Raw genomic sequence first — 14,467 nt, forward strand, 5'->3', positions numbered from 1 at the left:
AGTTTTTGGATATGTAATTGCTTTTTTGTCCTGCCCAAGTGAGTGTCTCAGAATACAGGACATGGGATTTGAATAAGTATTGGGCTACAATTCCAGAGAATCAGATTCAAGTTCACTAGAAGGAGATTTGGGGAATAAAATTGGAGGACGGAGGATTATATAGGCTGATGTGAACAACTACTAGGCATATAGTTAACATGACCATAAACTCATATTTTTGTATTTCCCGTATTCTTGGCGTAAATTGGATGGGACTGTTAAGAATTCTTAAAACCATCGAATTACAAGAAACATAATGAACAATGGTATTTTATCGTCTATTCTTTTTGTTACTAGAGCAGAGCAAAATTGGGAATTCCCCCTCAGCTGTTCCCTTTACTCGGGAACATCTGGCTCCCTCGGTTTTGATAGCTGCAGAGACGAGTAGCGCCATTAGCGCGATTCTCTCCTAAATCTCGCTTTGGGTCTTAGGAATGCCGATTGATGACGTTGTTAGTTAAGCGCCGCAGCGTTGGTCTCCTTAGCGACCGTGGCGGCCGCTCTCTTTGAGCAAAGCAACCGCGGCAATGTCTATACAAATGCCCGGCCGTCGGAGCCGAAGGGGCCCACTGCAGAGCGCGTTGAGTCGGGGCCGAGAGCTGCGGGAACAGGTAAAATATCTTTTGGCGTTATCTTCCTCGGAGAGAGAGGGAGAGCGAGCGAGCTGGGATTGCAGAAGACAAGTTTCCAGTGCTTCGCAACGGTCGTGGCCGATTAGAGAGGATGGCGGTTCACTGAAAATAAAAAAATCCTCCAAACCTCATTTGGTGGAGCTCACGTATGGGCTTGTTTCAGTGCAAATCTGACATGGCTCCCCAAATGTGATCCCTCCGTTTTCATTGTTGGAATATGTGAATCCCTAGAAAACTGTTCTGAAGTTAGAAGATGCACGTGTATCTTAAAGTGGCGGGGGAGAGGGAGATGTATGCTCACGCCCTAGCGAGCCAAAATCCAAAATTTTACGGTCTTGACTGAACCGTCGTTCAATGTAATCCTAGATTGTAATCCTATTCTGCATATAAGCATATGATTTTAGTAAGAATTATTTGGTAAAAGTTAGTAAGAGTTATTTGGTAGAAAAGAGTTGTTAGAGACAAGCAATTTCTCCCAGTGACATTCTCAAAAAAAACTGTAAGCAACAGTGAAAAAGCTAATTTAATAGGTTAAAGAAGTTTTCCGCTTCTACTAAAATAAACTTGTGTTCAACAGGGAAAATTGAGTAAATGATAACACATACCCATACACACATTTCATATTTCTAAACCACCTAGCTCCCTCAGTGTGGGGCTTTATCTATATATCCTTTATATATGCTTTATGTATATATGCCAGAAAACTAGAGCAAGTAGATTAATCTATAAGCCTTAGTAGAAAGTTCATAAAATATAGAACAATGGAGAAATGTTAAGATATGCAAATGCTGACAGAAAAGTAATTGGTAGTCTGAGGCCAGGAATGGATGTTTGTAAAAAGAATCTAATAAGGTTGTGTTTATCTTTTATCTTTTACTTTAAAAATATACAGTATTTCATTTTTATTTATAAAATGAAACAGTGAATACAGCAAGTAAAATTCCAATGTTCTGGGCAGGACTGGGGCAGATCCAAGGGTCTCCGGTAGAGGGGGGTAAGACTGGAGTGAGCACCAGGGCATGATCCACTGGAGGAGCCTCACCATCCTTCTCAGGCCATGCTGGGGGGGGGGGTTGGACAGAGGCGTGGGCTGCCTGGAGCCCTGGACAGCAGAGGTCAAACACCCAGCCCAGCCCTCAAGCTCCTGTGGCACCTGGTCCAGCCCCACTTCCCCCAGCAGCGCTTACCCTCTCCTCAAGGCTGCTGCTGCTGTACTTGCTCTCCTTAGCCAAGTTGCTCATGGTGGGTGCAGGAGGGCAAAGTGAGTGGGTCAGAGGGAGGCCTACTCCCTCTCCATGCATGGACATCTGGCTTTATAACGAAAGCATCCTTAGCGATAGGATGGGAGACCCCCAGAATAGGCCAGGAGAAGGGGGCAAGGGGATGGTGAAAGAGCAGCAGGGCAGGACTAAGGCAGGACTTCCCTCAGACCTTCCCTCCCTCTCATTACAATCTCCCTCCCTCCCTCCCTCCCTTCCTTAAGAACAGAGTGGCAGGAAAATATTTGAAATGAGGGAGGGAGAAAAACAGGCAAGAAACGCAGCTGGGGAGGTGTCACCCTTCATGAGGAATGAAGTAATGCACCATCGCCTGGAAGTTGCCAGCAAATGGCCCTCACCTACTTCACATATCTGGCTTGGTGGGCTCCAGGGGAGGGGATGCTGCAAGCAGCATGAGAGTCGATGTTACCTGTGCAACGCCGCCCAGCCCCCAGCCTGCCCGGTTTCGGCAGGCAGTGGGGCGCTCTCCTCACAGCACCGAGAGGCTGGGCCGGGCAGTGTGAAACTAGTGAGTTTCTCGCCAGCTTCGCGCCACCTGGCTCAGTCTCTCGGAGCTGTGAGGAGAGCGCCCCACTGCCTGTGAAACTGGGCAGGCTGGGGGCTGGGCGGCATTGCGCTTCTTGCCAGCTTTGCACTGCCCAGTCCAGCCTCTCGGCGTTGTGATAGTGCCCTGCTGCCTGCCAGGCTGGGGGCTGGGCGGCATTGCACAGGTAACAGTTACCCGTTGCACAGGCTGGTCATGGCATCCCCTCCCCCAGAGCCCACCAAGCCAGATATGTGAAGTAGGTGAGGGCCATTTGCTGGCCACTTCCAGGCGATGGTGCATTTCTTCATTTATCATAAAGGGTGATACCTCCCCAGCATGTGCCCAAGTGGGCAGGGCCGACATGGTTGGGGCTGGTCCCTTGCTGTTTCCAGGATGGCCTTGTGGAGCTAAGATGGAACGTGTTCCAGCACGGATAGCCACCACGAGATTGTACATTGGCTCCTGGCCAGACTTGGTTGGGGCCAAGGCAGTGGGGGCCGTTCCCTTGCTGTTTCCAGGATGGCTTCATGAGCCACGTGAAACCACTTTGCGGGTTGGATGCAGCCCGCGGGCCTTGTGTTTGATATGTCTGGTTTACAAGGATTAAAAGATATGACTGATGGACATTAGATTTAGCATTTTATTACTTTTGTTTTATTATTTTATTATTTGTTAAATTTATACGGTATGCTGTCCTTTTCGTAGTTCAAGACACTGTAAGCTATACTTTATATTTTATACTCCTTTCCTGAGTGGAAACAATGTGATGAATATATATGTATAATATATCAGAATAAGCATTTCTCTATATTGTATTTCTTATACATATATAGACATCCTAGATTAACTTAGTGCAACTGTGTAACCCTCTCTCTCTCTCTCTCTCTCTCTCTCTCTCTCTCTCTCTGTGTGTGTGTATGTGTATAGATTTTTTAAAAAAAAAACTAACAACCTTGTGCTTGGTAAACAGCATGTTTTCTGGGTTCACATTTCACAACAATAATAGTCAAATTCTATCATATCATACTCTACATAACAGCTTTCCTTGATTTTCTCTTCTTCCCATATTCTCTTTGGCAAACAGGTTAATAGAGTTCTTAATATTTTAGTAACAAAAAGAGGTTAAATTTAACATTTTTCTAACATTTATCCAATTGGTAATAGCATCAATATAGAACTTCTTTTCTAATTAGTCCTCTTGGTTGCATTATATGTCCTGTTTTCAACATTCTCATTTAGACTTTTTCCCCACAAAATTAAAATCATTTAATTTTGGGTCAATATAAAAGGGAGAAAAAATGACATTGCCATAGGTGTATAGGCCACCCAACCAAACAGAGGAAATAGATGAACTTTTTGCTAGTCAGCTAACGATGGTGTGTAGGAAGCACATCACAATTGTAATGGGGGACTTTAACTAGCCTGACATCAACTGGGAGACAAACTCTGCACCAAGTGGAAGATCAAACAGATTCCTGACAAACCTAGCAAACAACTTTGTCACCCAAAAAGTAGAGAAGGGAACTAGGGGATTAGCTATTTTGGATCTAATTCTCACTAACAAAGATGAAATGATGTAAGGTGTTGAAGCCACAGGAACCTTGGGAGGAAGTGATCATGCAATATTGGAATTCAACATTATGGAAGCACAAACAATAGAATACAGTCATACTAGAGTCTTGGACTTTAAGAGAGCTAATTTCGATAAACTTAGAGCTTGGGAAGGATTCCATGGATGAGAATTGTCAAGGAGAAAACAACTCAAGAAGCTTGGGAAATTTTGAAAAGTGAGATAATAAAAGCCCAGTCTAGCATAATACCAACAAAGAGGAAAAATAACAGTTAGCAAAAGAAACCAGCAGGGCTGCATAAAGAACTCTCTGATAAATTGAAAGATAAAAAGGACAAATATAGAAAGTGGAAAGAGGGGCACATAACTAAGTCAGAATATCAGCAAATAGCCCGAGCCTGCAAAGACAAAGCGAAGAAAGCTAAGGCTCAAAATGAACCAAGACTTGTGACCAAAGTCAAAAATAACAAAGAAAGCTTCTTTCAACATGTAAAAAACAAGAAAAAAGTGAAGGAAATGATTGGTTCATTAGTGGGTGAAAGTGGCAAGAAGGTGACAAGCAACAGGGAGAAAGCAGAACTCTAACTCATTTTTTGCATCTGTCTTTACACAAAGGGAAAAACAGACAGTGCCATAAAAAACAGAATAGAAAACAAGTTGTGATATGCAAGAAAATGGTAAGTGAGCACCTGTCCAGCCTAGATGAGTTCAAATCACCAGTACCAGATGGATTACACCCTAAAGTTCTCAAGGAACTGGCAGATGTGATCTCAGAACCACTGAACTATATCTTTCAAAGATCCTGGAGCACTGGGGAACTACCAGAGGACTGGAAAAGAGCTGATATAGTTCCCATCTTCAAAAAAGGGAAAAAATAGATCCAGGAAACTACAGACCTCAATACCTGGGAAGATTCTGGAAAAGATAATCAAACAATGAATCAGTGAGCACCTAGAGGCAAACAAAATCATTACTAAAAGCCAACATGGGTTTGTCAAAAACAGATCATGCCAGACAAATCTTATTGCATTCTTTGACCAAGTGACAAAATTAGTGGATCAGAGGAATGCTGTGGATATAATTTACTTGGACTTTTCTTTTTGATAAAGTAGATCACAACCTACTACTTGATAAGATAGAAAAATGTGGGTTAGACAGCATCACCACCAGAGGGATTTGTAGCCGGCTGACCGGCTGTACTCAGTGTGTGGTCCTCAATGGAACTGCATCTACATGGAGGGAAGTGTGTAGTGGGGTGCCCCAGGTCTCTGTTCTGGGCCCAGTGCTCTTCAACATCTTCAGTGATTTGGACGAAGGGATAGATTTTTTTTAAAAATCCCATTTATATCCCGCCCTTCTCTGAAGACTCAGGGCGGCTTACAATCTAAGAAGCACAAATCAATGTGCTTTGCAATAGCCTTCATTCTATGTATATGCCTGCTTATTAGGGCTTTCAAGTCCCTTCCAACTTTACTATTATGATTATGATTATCTGTTAAGATTTTCTCAAAATTGATTTACAGTTAAATATCAAAGCTGCTTCCCTCATGATAGTCCTCCCAACAATTACATTTCTCATATCATTAAAAAAAATACAATACTACTCAGAAGAAAAAAAAAGAAAAACATCTCTCTCAAACTAAAATTCATTTATATCCCCCATTTTTTCATTTATTAACTCTATTCCGCTTGATATTTATTAATTAGTTAATCCATGTTATATTTTAAACATATTCAAACAGATATTTAATCTTTAAAATTGCATCTGATAAGACAGTTACATTTCTCATATCATTAATTTCTCATATCATTAGTGCAACTGTTAAATCTCACATAAAGTAGAACAAGTGGGCCAGAGTGTTTAAAGCAGCAAGATCCTGCAGAGGGCACTATAGTAGAATTTATGTATACATAGAACTTAATGAGATTTAGATAACTATGTTTAGTACAGATTTGTAAACTTAGTGAATTTCCTACTCTGAAGGGGAAGTTAGGAGTGTAATTGGTCTAGTGAACATTATTAATATTGGCCAGATGATGTGTGAATATTGGAGAATATGAAAAACTTGTTTTGGGAATGTTAATTTTTATCCTAAATACAATATAGATAAAAGTCTTAAATGTATGAGGTTGTGCAAATGTTTTTTTCAACAAATTATGTCTTAATTATAAAATATTTCAGGTGGAAACTTTGCTTCAAGAAAGCAAAACAGTGAAAGCTCTGGATTCTGAAAAAAAGAAAAGCCTTAGTGAGAGGTAATGTACATTTTAGCTACAGTATTCTTTTGATAGAAGCAAATGTAATATTTTATATGGTAGTAAAATGTAAACAGGTGATTTAAAAATAGTTGAGACTAAAACTTTTCTTCTTTATTTGAAAGAAAATTTATCAAAAATAAGAAGACTCATTTCTACTTGTGTATTTTACTTCAAAGATGAGAGGTGATGCAATGTTATTTGTCTAGTCTCATTACAGCACAAATAAAATAAAAAAATGAAGATTGCTCATGAATATAAATATTTGGAACTGCTCTTCAGTGGAGTATCAGTGAATTAATGTGCAGCTTTTAATGTCATGATTTTTCATGTTCAAATGCATTATACTTTAATATTAGCATTCAGTATATACCATTGCTTGCGGTGAGTTGGTTCACTTTAACTGCTATATGTTATCGTTAATTTTTAAAACGTTTTATATTGCTTTCACTATGAAAGTAGATTCAAGGCCAATTTACAAAATATTCAAGATTATTTGTTCATGATATGCTAGTTACTCCAAAGAATTCAGGTAGCTTATATTTCAGAATGATAAAAACCGTAAAGCAAATATCCCCCTTCCCCTTGAACAAACTTGTTAGTATTTATCTACAGTACATGTTTCCAGGGGTATATTTTTATTTAAGAATGAATTTGTTTTTCTAGATAGGATCAAAGTCAAAGAACTACAGTATTTTTTTTGAAAATGATAGCAGCCAGGTGTACTTGGTAGCTTTGCTTCACCTTTGGTTACCCTGAAGTAGATTTTTGTTGTGGAGATTCTGCAGGAGAATGAGCAACTGAGGGATTTAATTATTCTTCAGCTAGGCAAATGTAACAGGCTTTGAATAGCTTTCAGCATCAATATTATTCCTTTTCTAGGGGTATCTATATACAAAGAATTTATGATTATGGCAGTATGCTATTAACATACCTGCTCACCTTGGCATCATTAACTTGTTTTATTAAATTTAAGCAGAGTATTATTTGTAATATTTTTGATGGTTGGTAGACAGCATATAAAATATGGTCTTTTTGTTTATAGATGTTTGGAGCTGAAGAAATCTGTGGATGAAAATGCCTTAAAGCTTCAAAATTTAAAGAAAGTAAATATTAGTGGTACAGTTCATTGATTGATTATGTGCCAGCAAGTGATTTTTGACTCCTCCTAACCACACACATATTTTCTCCATTGCAATGATGCACTCAGTGCTACTGTAACTTGTTGCTTTTCATGCTCTTTTTCATTTCATCTTTTTCAGCATTAGAGACTTTTGTAGTGAGTTTGGTCTTCACATAATGTGTACAAAGTAAGATAATTTGAGCCTGGTCGTTTGTGCCTCAAGTGAGAACTCTGAGTTGATTTATTCAGTGATCAATTTGTTTGATTTTTTTGGCTGTCCACAGAATTCTCTGGAATCTTCTTCATCACCAAAATTCAAAACATCCTACCCTCTTTCAAAGTCCAGCTTTTGCTTCTATAAAGTATTACAGGGAATACCATGGCTTTCATGATTTTGATCTTTACAGACATCACGGCGTTGAATGCCTTTTCCAATTGTGGCAGAATACTTATCCAAAAAAAAGAGAGGGAAGATTCCAAGATATTGTTTGCTAAACTAGTATCAAAATTAGAAGCTACTTTTTTCCAGGTTCCAATATATACTTGCTATCTGAATTTCTGTCATTCTAAATTAAATCCATTCTTTAAATAGAAATAATACTAATAATCTATACCAGAACAAATGTGTTCTTTTTCAGCATAAAGAACCATGTGAATGTTTGCATGTAATAAATAACTAGCACATCTTTCCTAACTGTGATTTGGAAGACAGTATCATGCAGAGGTTAACATTGGAAAAATTCAAATTTAACTCCCTCTTAACCGTGGCTCTCACATGGATGTTTTTGATCCTTCTATCTCAATGGATTGGTGCTCTGAGACTAAAATGAAGGGAAATGTTTATGTATATTACTTTGAGCTTCCAGAGAAATGGCAAGATATAAATATAAACTAAGATCCTATGTGTTTTTTTATCACACAGTCAGATGAGCCTGCACCAGTAGGAAATTATAATCAGAGAAAAGAAGAAGAAGAAAAGCAATTGCTCAAGCTTTCTCAGCAGCTGGAAAAAATTGCTGCAGTCCTTAACCAGGACAATGTAGTCAAAGACTCCAACATGTAGGTAAATTTAAGAGATTTTTTTTTGTTATAGCCAACTATCACAAGTCTGCTTAAATTTAAACATGGACATGTTTCAGAACTAGTATAAACGTTTTTTACAAAGATTGGAAGCAAATGCAGCATGGATTTCAAATATGGATATCTTCTTCCCTATAACATAAAATTAAGATATATGACAGTATTGAAATTTAAATGCATTCAAAATGCATTGTGCATATCTTTTTGATACCTGTTTCCATTTTGTGGAAGCTGCCTAACCTCATTTAATGCCAGATTTTATAGTTTTCAGGAATAGGAAAAAGCTATGCCTGTTTTCTTTTGAATTGCTGGCTTCGTTTAGTTTATTTTCTAAATGTATTATTTTTGATTTATAAATTTTAAAAACATTACGTTTTAATTTTTAAAAAATATATAAATTATATTTTTAATGATCTTTGTAATGCATTTGGTATTTTTAAGAAGAATAAGATAAAATTATGTTCAATAAATCAGTTTTACTTCGGGCATTCAAGATATAACCTGTTTTTTCCTAAAAATTCAGAAGCATTGATTATTTCTTGTATTTGTGTACTGCCAATTCAAGCTACATATTAGTTAAACCAAGGACTGGTTAAAATAAGTGATTTTCAAAACACTAGTTCGTTCTGTTTTTATTTCTTTGTTGTTAGGAATTTGAAAAAGAAAGGCAGCCCAGAGGAACAGCAGAAAGATGAAGAGATAGAAAATGAGGAAGAAGGAGAAAGTACCCAAAATGATGATGATGATGAAGAAGAGCAAGATAGCGAGGATGATGAGGATGATGAATATGATGATGAAAGTAAACTAGACACTTCATTTAATACAGAATTCATCGCTCTTGGTGATTTTGCTGCACAGCAAGAAGGGGATTTGACAATTAAAGCAAGTAAAGTCTAGCATTTGTTGAGTCCACTAGATCCACTTGTTTGTGTCTACTCCCTGTCTTCTTTGTTGTGATCTGTGCCCCATAGCATTTAATGCAGCATGGAGAATTGAGACCAACCCATCATTGCCTTCCCTAACTTTGGCCTGGGCTGTATGCATTGTCTAAAGAATGGTTTAGATTTGCAGCAGGGGGGCCAAGTGGAACAGCAGGTTTGTATAGGTGCAGTGATATAAATCTACCAATGTTTATGTGATTGAAATGTTTATTCTTAAAGAAAATAATTTATATCAAGCTGAATGGAATGTACATTTTTAGACATCAAATTAACTTTTAGGTTTTCTGTTTGTTCAGAATATCTGCAAAACAGTTTGGCTTTCTTTTTATGTCTCCTAGCATCTTTAGTAACATTTTGCAGCAGTTGGTAAAATGAGAATAATGATCACATTTGATACTAAACAAACATTTAAACATATACCATATGTTCTGTGCATTGTATTGGAGTGCTCAAAGATTTTCAGTGTTAATATACTTACCCTCTTTTACTTTCTCTGTTTTCATTATTGAAGAAAGAAGAAGTTCTTCTTGTCATTGAGAAAAAGCCTGATGGTTGGTGGTTGGCTAAAAATTCGAAAGGGGAGAAAGGTCTTGTCCCTAAAACCTATCTTATGGTTGGTGTGCATTTTCCCTTTCTATTCAGTTTTAACTGTTTTAATTATTGTTGATATCTCTGCTCTTTTGTAAGATGGCACAGTGGTAGCATTGCACTGTATAAAAGTGAAATATTTTTCCTTAGCCTGCTGTAAAACCTATATTTTTTTGATAGAAATAAAACTTGCCTATATTTGAGTCTTACTGTTGATTGAATATGCCTATATGGAAGAAAGACAGTGCCAGCATCTCTGGAATCAGTCCATTTACAAAGTTTTGCTGGAAATTGTATGGATTGTTTACCTATGGTAGTTATTTATACAAATATTTATGGCCTGAGTACTATTCTAAGAACCTAGGCTGGGTTAAATAAATAAACGCCATCTTATCAGTTCAAAATCAGCAATTATCTCAACACAGCAATGAGAGAGTTGCAGATTTTTACTAATAGGGCACTGTCTATTCTGGATGTTAGGTTTTGAGTGGACAAGGTGATGCACCAACCACTTTAGTTAGAAAAGAAACAGTGATGATGAAGGTGAAAAACTTCTTTAGTTTGGGTTGTCAGGCAGCTGTCAGTTATCTATTCTGATTTATCAGGGAATCTCTAGAACAGTTTGAAAAGTAGTGTGATGGGCTTTAGACGTGTGGGGAATTTGTGAAAAGTACTTCTTCCATTAGAAGCTTCTGCTGTTTATGATGGAGTATTATTTTTTAATAAAGATATCAGGCTCATTGTAGGCTAACACTCTGCATCATGCTGTCAGAACATCTATTCCATTACAAAAATAAGGATGCAGTTTGGCTGATCAGTGTACTTCTTGTGATAGGCAAAAGACAAGGAAGAAGAGCCAAGTGAAGAGGAAACAGAGGATGACATTGAGGTGGCAGATGAAACAGCAGGTGGAGCCAATATTCTGAAAAGGTAGACTGTAGGCTTTAATACAAACATACATCATCATCAATTGGTATATTATGAGAACTTACTCAGTTTGTAAGCAATTTTATATGCAATGTGTAAGAATTTTTTTAAAAAACCATCCAAAATCATAGCTTCAATCTTATTCCCAAAGTTGTCTATAATATGGGACCCACCATAAAAAAATAATTAGTTCTTGGTTTTAAATGTATTCAAAAAGTCTTACTGAAGATCTAAATGTGTGGAATAAACCTGTACAGAATTAGGAACTTCTTCAAGATCTCTGGGCCCAAGCTGCTTAAGGCTTTAACGCCATATTGAGCCTTCTGAATTGGTCCCATAAAGCAATCTGATTTGAATGCTAATTTGCTTGTCTATATATTTCCCATAAGCTCACGTATGATCGTACTTTTTTCCTTATGTTTGTACTATCTGCAGAACAGACTCTCACTGGAGTGCTGTCAAAAAGGCCCTCACAGAGGTTAGTTTGTATTTTGCAAAGTTACGTTTATATATCAGTAATGATTTGAAGCATCACCTTTATTTTGTCAAAAGATTGTGACTGAAGAGCAAGCATCTGACTTTATTCCTACTGTGGAATGCACAGTGAGCAAGCTGAAAATATTTACACTGGAATAAATATTAGCAGCACAATCTTTTCTTTATTTACTCAGAGTCAATTACCATCCTAATTTCTAGCATGATCTTGGAACAGAATTGCTGAAACTTTCAGCAGCAGATATTTCATTAAGTGTTAAAAAAATGAAAATGGACAACTTCATTAATTACCCGGGAAAGTGAATGAAAATAGGATAACAAAACAGTCTGGAGGCTGGGCAAGAGAAATAAGGTGGTGAGGGCAAATAGCAGAATAAGCAGAAGGATAGCACTAGAAAAAGAAAATGGGGCAGCAAGTGCAGAAAACACAGGCAGAATGGAAGGAGTGCTCTCCTTAGCAGGCATGTCACTGAGTGACTTTTGCCATATCCACTGTTGGGAACAGAAGTAAATTGAAAATCAGCAAATCATGGATAGATCTTGATATCTTCCCTAGAACTGCAGCAGAGTGGAGAGACATCCATCAGGACATCGAGATAATTCGTGCCACAATATAAAGTGGGTTGCCTTCTCCACATTTCCGCGAGTAACCGTAGTTTGCTCATGAAGCTCTAAATACTTTTTTTGGGGCTATCTTTCCCATTCTACTGACTCAGACAAGCCTTTCCTTAATAAAATATCTGTCTAAATGAACAGCATAATACCTTAGATGCCCTGACAAGTATGGGAGCCGTGCCTGCTGGATTTCGACCTTCAACACTTGCACAGTTCTTGGATGAAGGTAGGTCTTCTTCAAAATTATTCCACTAAATCTAATGCTGATGCTTCTAAGGAGAACTGAAACTTGATAGGACAATGTTAAATATTATATAACAACATTAAAAAATGTTATCACAGATTGTTGGCTTTAATGCTAATTGAATTGATTTATTATTATTCAGTTTAGATTTTGGACAGCCATAGTGAAAGAAATTATATAACAGAATTTTAAATGCCTCCTTCCTATTAAAATAAGATTTTTTAAAGTGTCTATTATACAGTATAAACTGAATGAAATAAAAACATGTTTGAAAATATATGTCAGTTAGCTAGATATGTTAAGTAATTGAGATAGTCAGTTCCCTCTCATAATTTGGTTGCAGATCTCAGCTTCATCGTTAAAAAAAGCTATTATCTGTGATTCAAGCCATGTTATTTAGTTTATAAATTAAAAAAGCATAGCTTCAAATTTGAAAATTCTAACTATTAAACCCTATCAAAGACTATGTACCCAGTAATCATAAAAGATAAAGGGAAATCAACACAATTTAATGTGTTTTATCTATTTTTTTCTAGGAAATCAATTTCAGGCATCTTCATTCCTGCAACCAGTGCTTACACCTTCCAATCTTTCTTTCCAAGATCTAGTTTGGAGCCCTGAAAAAGGCAGTGTAAGTACTTGTTCTTAAGCAGGAACCTAAAGGCTAGTGTCTTCAAGATAACATATGATGACGAAATTGTGTGTAATGGTGCAAAAGTCTGGGTAGAATGTCATAAAGTATATACTAACATTATAAAGCAATACTAAAAGACTCAGATGCTTTCACCTGAGTTTACAGGGAGTGAGAACAAAGAGGAGGCTTCCGGTTTGCGCGCATGGTGCCAGCGGACGTGCGGGAAGAAACCTCTCCCCGCCGTCCGATCTATCTTCGGAGGACCCTGAAAAGGGTAAAAAGTCGCCCTGGAGGGGTGACCACCATGAGGAGGCCCTCCTTGCGATCGCGGAAGGGCGGTAGCCCTTCACTTGATCCGGAGCATCTCCTCTGGCCCAAAGAAGAGATCGGCCATTAATATGGCCGATCATTAAGCTGTTCCCTGCCGAAAGCCAAAAGCACTATCAAGCACAATGAAGCAATCTGGAAGATCTGGGTGAGATCATACCTTTCTTAATCCCCTAACTACTTTCCTGTGGGACTTTCCTGAAAATTGTCTCTCCTGCTTTGGAAAAAGTGGTGACTACTTACTTGGCGAATTAAAATTTTAAAGCCTTAAAAGAAACGGAAATTATTAACTGAATAATCAAACAATTGTATTTGTACTTTTGGAACTCTTGGGCTATTAAAACAATTTTACAGGAACCTACTATCCTATCTACCTTTTAAGTTGTGAAAGAAGGGCAAAAAGGGAAAAAATCAGATTTTTATAAGTTTGGAAAAGATTTTACAGGCTAGTGAGGACATCTTGTGATGAAACCTGATACAGCAAGCAAACCTCTCTGTTCTGAGATTTGGCTCAATTTCACATTTGACGTTGACATTATCTTTAAAGTTAAGAACTGGCAATACCTGGCAAAACAACTTTTAGGAATAGTGGAGGTGGACGTTTATTGGCTTTTATTAAAAACAGCCTCCACAAAACACCTATCTATTTTTTCCACCACTTGACTATAAACTCATACTTGAAACAATCCTGGCAGTGGCTGAACAAATGAAAGCAAGACTGCAAAATAAATCTGACAGCTTAAATCCACCGAACCAAAATGTGACTTTAACTGATGAATTGACAATTCAAAAACCAAACAAAGAGGAGGAAATTAACATCAAAATAGGGGACACTAAAGAACAGCAAATACAATCTACTGAGGACCTTGATGCCCAAATCTTGATTCCAACTACAAAATTTACAATCCAAAAAACAACAGAAGCCGAAGAAAGCAACACTAAGATGGAGGATGCCAAAGGCCTTCAAATACTGTACATTGAGAATCTAGCCAACCCAACAACAACCAAAACACCGGACATGACCTCTTACCTGAGCCAGATGGAAGTGGAAGAAGAAGAAGATCAGGTTGAACTAATGATAACTATACTACACCAAACATCAAACATGCTGCTTTGTCAGCGATAAGTGATTGGATTAATTTATCACAAGGAAGATTATTAAATCTTGAAGGTCATTTGTTATTTGGCTG

At 37.7% G+C, this 14,467-nt stretch overlaps 1 protein-coding gene across 2 annotated transcripts in view; it reads left to right on the forward strand.

Annotated features, from left to right (window-relative positions):
- Window positions 1–524: 524 nt before the first annotated feature.
- NPHP1 (nephrocystin 1) overlaps window positions 525–14,467 on the forward strand; it is a 48,070-nt gene continuing 34,127 nt past the window's right edge. For both annotated transcript variants that reach the window (XM_081326277.1, XM_081326278.1), the window contains exons 1-10: window positions 525–650; window positions 6,230–6,303; window positions 7,349–7,409; window positions 8,349–8,485; window positions 9,157–9,392; window positions 9,963–10,060; window positions 10,871–10,965; window positions 11,398–11,440; window positions 12,214–12,298; window positions 12,853–12,947. In XM_081326277.1, the coding sequence (XP_081182403.1) occupies window positions 567–650; window positions 6,230–6,303; window positions 7,349–7,409; window positions 8,349–8,485; window positions 9,157–9,392; window positions 9,963–10,060; window positions 10,871–10,965; window positions 11,398–11,440; window positions 12,214–12,298; window positions 12,853–12,947 (1,008 nt within the window). In that variant the 5' untranslated portion in view covers window positions 525–566. The remainder of the gene's footprint in view (window positions 651–6,229; window positions 6,304–7,348; window positions 7,410–8,348; window positions 8,486–9,156; window positions 9,393–9,962; window positions 10,061–10,870; window positions 10,966–11,397; window positions 11,441–12,213; window positions 12,299–12,852; window positions 12,948–14,467) is intronic.

This window comes from Vipera berus, assembly GCF_964194415.1.
Source record: "Vipera berus genome assembly, chromosome: 1".
Classification (NCBI taxonomy): Eukaryota; Metazoa; Chordata; class Lepidosauria; order Squamata; family Viperidae; genus Vipera; species Vipera berus.